Source organism: Chelonoidis abingdonii, chromosome 19 (genome assembly GCF_003597395.2).
Source record: "Chelonoidis abingdonii isolate Lonesome George chromosome 19, CheloAbing_2.0, whole genome shotgun sequence".
NCBI lineage: Eukaryota > Metazoa > Chordata > Testudines > Testudinidae > Chelonoidis > Chelonoidis abingdonii.
The window spans coordinates 33,073,169-33,077,792 of NC_133787.1; the positions used below are offsets into that span (position 1 = coordinate 33,073,169).

General features: G+C 38.2%; 1 protein-coding gene across 2 annotated transcripts in view; it reads left to right on the forward strand.

Annotated features, from left to right (window-relative positions):
- Positions 1-207: 207 nt before the first annotated feature.
- HSD17B2 (hydroxysteroid 17-beta dehydrogenase 2) overlaps positions 208-4,624 on the forward strand; it is a 29,572-nt gene continuing 25,155 nt past the window's right edge. Inside the window, exons 1-3 of one of the 2 annotated variants that reach the window (XM_032766133.2) lie at positions 208-244; positions 468-512; positions 2,249-2,538. In XM_032766133.2, coding sequence (XP_032622024.1) covers positions 2,253-2,538 — 286 coding nt within the window. In that variant the 5' untranslated portion in view covers positions 208-244; positions 468-512; positions 2,249-2,252. Of the gene's footprint in view, positions 245-467; positions 513-2,225; positions 2,539-4,624 lie in introns of those variants that run through there. The other variant, XM_032766132.2, reaches the window with a different exon arrangement.

A 4,624-nucleotide genomic window follows, 5' to 3' on the forward strand; every position in this document is an offset into this window, starting at 1 on the left:
CAGTCCCCGCCTCCTTTCCTCTCTTCCTCGGCCCATGCTGTCCGTTTGCACTTATTCCTTCTGTCTTCAAAATGGGAGCTGCTCCGGTCACGCAATGTACCTCTGTCTTGTGCTAACGCCCTGACTACTGATCGTTTTCTAACCCATGCCATGGAGCTCCTTGCACGTTACTGTCTGCTATTGGAGCCGCTTCCACTCCCATTCCGACTCAGGGCTGCTGTTCATGGACTCCCAGCTGTTGCAGGTTGGTCTCACCAGCACTAGCTGCAGTTGGTTGGGATTCAGTCCTTCCCTCCCACTGCCACTTCCCCTTCCCCCCGCTTCAAGGGTTACCACGTATTAACTGTGAAGTGAACTCCAGGACTTTACTGTCCACTTAGCAATGTAAAGTCTGCGAAGGCATTTCTGAGGCCAATCTTTCAGAATGAAAATTTAAAAGACTTACATAACTGGTTTTTATTTTCCAGGAGAAAGTGTTTGGCCAAGAACCTCTTCACAGAGCTTCAAAGAGAGTAAGTCAAGTACCCAAGTGTTAATTTGATTCCAAGATGAGTTTTCATACTTAAAAACCTCTTGTGTGTGACTTCCTGAATTGCTGAGTTCCTTTATTAGTATTAATTTCCATTTTAATATATTTCTAAAGTGCTGTTTTACTTGAATATCACACCTTTGTCTAGAGGTTTTTCTGGATTGAGTAAGTGTACAGTAGCAGATTGTATTTGAATTATTCTGTAAATACTTGTTTACTTACGAAACTTATAGTTAGATATTTATAATCCTGAATTTTTTCCGTTTTGACATAGGGTTAAAAGTAAATTAACGTAAGTTAGTATGGTTGGTTATGAATTAAAAACAAATCTTTAGGCTCATGGTCTTCTAAGGAATAGTGACCTGATCTGAAACATACACTAGGTAATAACCATACGTAAACATTTTTATTAGCTTTTAAAAGAATTTATGACAAATAGAAATATTATCTCCTAAAACTAAAGTTCTGAATGGAGAAAAATTGCTTGTATCTTTTCTTGGATTCACCAAGCTGTACTTTAATACCCAGTAATCTCTCAGACTCTGTCTAGACTAGAAAAAGAGGTGCATCTTAAAACCAAATTAACTAAAAGATTGAAACACCACTTAGCACTTGTAATAGACACAAATTTAACACCTTTAAAATCATGTTAGCAGGTCCTTGGGATAATCCCTGTTTATAACATGATTGACCAAGGTGATTTTAAAAGTGTTAATATGTAGATACAGGTTTAAGTGATGTTTCAATCATTTTAGTTAATTCTGTTTTAGCATACACTTTTTTTTAAATTTAAAAAGACCTTCAAAGTACTCCAGCATAGATGTTAAATATTTCTCAATTAATTTATTGACTGTCTGACACCTTCATGATGCTGAACACAATTTTGAACAGCATGCACCTGCCAAAACTTGCTTAACATAACCTTTAAAGTTCAGTCCAAGATTTGGTCTGAAGTTAGTTGACTAGTGCTCATTTGGAATCATATTCTCAGAAACATGAGGCAAACCCCCTCCAATTTCACTCAACCAAAAACACGGTGATCATATGAATGTGGGTACGGAATGTGTCAGTATCCAAAGGAACACATTAAATCCAGGAAAGGCAATCTTGTTTAGCTTTGGTGTTTCCTTGAGATAAAGTGGGTGATGATAGCACGATGGGAACATAGAAAATATTAAGGTAACATTAGTGCAATGACAGCTGCGTATTTTTGAGCTAGAAAGAGTAAACACTGCAGGCCTGATTCTCAACGTGTGCCGGTGTAAATCAGAAGTAAAATCCACTGAAGTCAGGCCCCCAAATTCATAGGAAGGACCCTCCTGGTTTTAACTATAGTAGAAATCCTTTTTCTATTTAGTGAAACTCCATGTAAGTGTGTCAGACACGTCAAAGTTACATTTTGCCCTAGGCCAGAGCTTGCTCCTTCATGTTCATTCATGACTCTGTCAATCATTATCCAACCAGTGAATCGGGGTGGAGCTGAAAGGCAATAAAAACAAGAGGTGAGAAGGGGAAGCGTGCTAGTATTTATACCGGTACCTGAAGCGATTCACGTAAACCAGTCTTACGTTTTGCAATATTTCTTTCTTACTTCGGGATCCTAAACCACTTCCCCTTTCCCTGCCCCACCCCCTCAGCCGGTTCATATAAAACTCTGCCTTTAGCAACACCTTGCTAGGCTGTTGTCTGTTAGTGCATGAGTGTCTGCCTTCTCTCTAGGAGAATGGACACTTACATCTCTACAGCTGACCCTTCTGTCTTGCTCTGCTTGGGTATGACTGCAGCATTTGGAATAATCACCTTTTACAAAGCCAAGAAGAACCAGGTGGAGAAAAGATGTATATCTGCCCGTGGTCTCCTCCTGCTGTTTTTATTGGAGATACTCTGTTTTGTCATGCTGAAAAGTTACATAGTCTTAATCCTGTTCTCTATGGCATGTCTCATCTGTTACATTTACTTATCAGTTCAAACAATGTTACCTGTGGACAACAAAGCTGTATTGATCACAGGTAAGAGGGAACATGCAAAGTTTGGGAAGTCAGATCTGCCCCATGAAACAGATATGCTGTACAAATTTGTGTAATCTTAAAGGTTATTTATTAAATATCTTGTATTCTTTTTACTCTTTTTATTAATTTTCCCAGAATTCTTTTTCCAGGTAATTAAATGTTCTGAAATCATGTAGGAAAACATTCTTTGTGCTTATTTTATTATTTTTGGTGGCTTTGTTTCTTGAAAAGAAATTTTACAGATAGATTTTCAAGATGCACTGCTAGTTTCTTTAACTCATATTTGTTAGTGAAATACATATTATGTAGCTTATGATTTTTAATCTATTAGAAATAAGATTGTAATGAGTAGATGCATTTTAAATGTTACCAGAATGCAATGCCTTTGTTTACTTCTGGAAAATGTTTTTATTAAACTATGCACACGTATACAATTGTTTTTGACTTATACATTTAAACAATACATAGTCTCAAAAAATATCCAATTCAATACAGTAAAATAATATACACAAACAATGTGTACAGTGTCTGTCCCTCTCTGTGAAATTATTAATGAATGAGAGATTTTCCTAACAATGGAAGTTCATATTTATAACATTATTAATGAGCTTTGCTCATGGATGAACTAGCTGTGGCATGTTGCTCATCTGCTTTTTGCTTAAGTGTTTTTATTTTGTCATTTAAATATGTCAATCTGCTGTTTTGTCTGGAGCAATCTCCTGCTGCTCCTTTGCCTTAGTAGCCTTAGATTTATTTTTTTTTCTACTCCTTCTTCTTTTTTTTGTGCCTGAAAGGGTGGATTGAATCTGAGTTGTAAAGCTGATTTGTTTGGCTACGAGTTTATACAGAAACTTGGAAAGTAATTTAGTTTGGATTGACAAGTGTTATTTCTGAGATGAAAAAAGACAAATGATAAAACCACATCAGCAGAAAGGTCACATCTTTCTTGTAGCTCAGCCAAGTTCTCTCTGCTGCATCCAGTCATAGTTCATGTGCAGTGGTGCATGGAATGAGGATGGATGTGAGCAGTGGGTGAATAGGGAATGCATGATTGTGAATGAATGCACAAACTTGAATTGATTATCTGTAGCAATACTCTAGGTTTACACTCCGGGCTCTGGAGAGTTTCTTTTCTCTTTTCTTTCTTTCTAATACCTTTTCCAAGACATTTAGATTTTCTCATTCTTTATTGAAAACCCATCAGTTTCTCAGGATTTGTCTACACCAGATTGTGTGGATTAATCTGTTGTGCTTCAGCTGATTATATTGCATTGAATCAAGTTCCAGGCCACCTTCAGTTGGTTTAAGATTTGCCTTTGCATCCACCCTAGGGCTGTCCTAAACCAATAAAGGTATAGGCCAGGGGTTGGCAACCTTTCAGAAGCGATGTGCCAAGTCTTAATTTATTCACTCTAATTTAAGGTTTTGTGTGCTAGTCATGCATTTTAACATTTTTAGAAGGTCTTTTTCTATGTCTATAATATATAAGTAAATGATTGTTGTATATAAAATAAATAAGGTTTTTAAAATATTTAAGAAGCTTCATTTAAAATAAAATTAAAATTCAGAGCCCTCTGGACTGGTGGCCAGGACCCCGGCAGTGTGAGTGCCACTGAAAATCAGCTTGCATGCCACGTTCGGCACCCCTGCCATAGGTTGCCTACCCCTGGTATAGGCTGTCCTCTTTGACCTAGGAGGAGGTTCTCCAATGCCGACTGGCACACGATCACTTGAAAGCAGGGCTTATCCCCCACACATTTGTGTGTTAAGCTGCACCAATTGTTGCCTCCCCAGTGACTGAAGCAATTTTGTGTGTAGATGCAAGGTGCTGTCCAGTCAATTTCAATGTTGCTTTCTCCAATGCAGACAAGGCCAGAGGGAGAGCTTTAATAACAGGCTGTATTTCTCTTCACTTTTGCCTCTAAATTGTTGTGGAATGTTGCTGTACACCAGGGGTAGGCAATCTATGGCACGCGTGCCGAAGGCAGCACACAAGCTGATTTTCAGTGGCACTCACACTGCCCAGGTCCTGGCCACCGGTCTGGGGGGCTCTGCATTTTAATTTAATTTTAAATGAAGCTTCTTA